We start from the raw sequence: 305 nt of genomic DNA, 5'->3' as shown, positions 1-305 counted from the left end.
GAAACCTTTGGAATCTCTGGTTGTCTTTGACTTGGTGAAAATTCAGTTGACTCTACAGCAACAGTTTCATTTTTTTCAGTAATCACCTGTACATTTAAAGCTGCATTTTCCATTTCTGTTTCTATCTCTATTTTCTTGGACTCTACAAGACTGTCAGAAGATTTCCTGGTTGGGGGGACTTCAGGTCTTTCCAAAGTGGTAATTTTAGCTTCCACGGTGGAACCCATAGATTCAGGTTCTTTCAAAGTCTCAGGCAAATCCGTACTAATAAGTTCCGAGGAAGCTTTACGACTCCTTGACTTTCT

The 305-nt window shown here is 39.7% G+C and overlaps 1 protein-coding gene across 1 annotated transcript in view; it reads right to left on the bottom strand.

The window, feature by feature from the left end:
- Positions 1-305, bottom strand: part of LOC102297894 (nesprin-1) — a 66,499-nt gene that overhangs the window by 2,170 nt on the left and 64,024 nt on the right. The window contains exon 59 of the mRNA XM_042213085.1: positions 6-94. Coding sequence (XP_042069019.1) covers positions 6-94 — 89 coding nt within the window. The remainder of the gene's footprint in view (positions 1-5; positions 95-305) is intronic.

This window comes from Haplochromis burtoni, unplaced genomic scaffold (assembly GCF_018398535.1).
Source record: "Haplochromis burtoni strain Fernald_Lab_line unplaced genomic scaffold, NCSU_Asbu1 Contig_416, whole genome shotgun sequence".
Classification (NCBI taxonomy): Eukaryota; Metazoa; Chordata; class Actinopteri; order Cichliformes; family Cichlidae; genus Haplochromis; species Haplochromis burtoni.
This window is presented reverse-complemented; position numbering and strand designations above follow the sequence as displayed.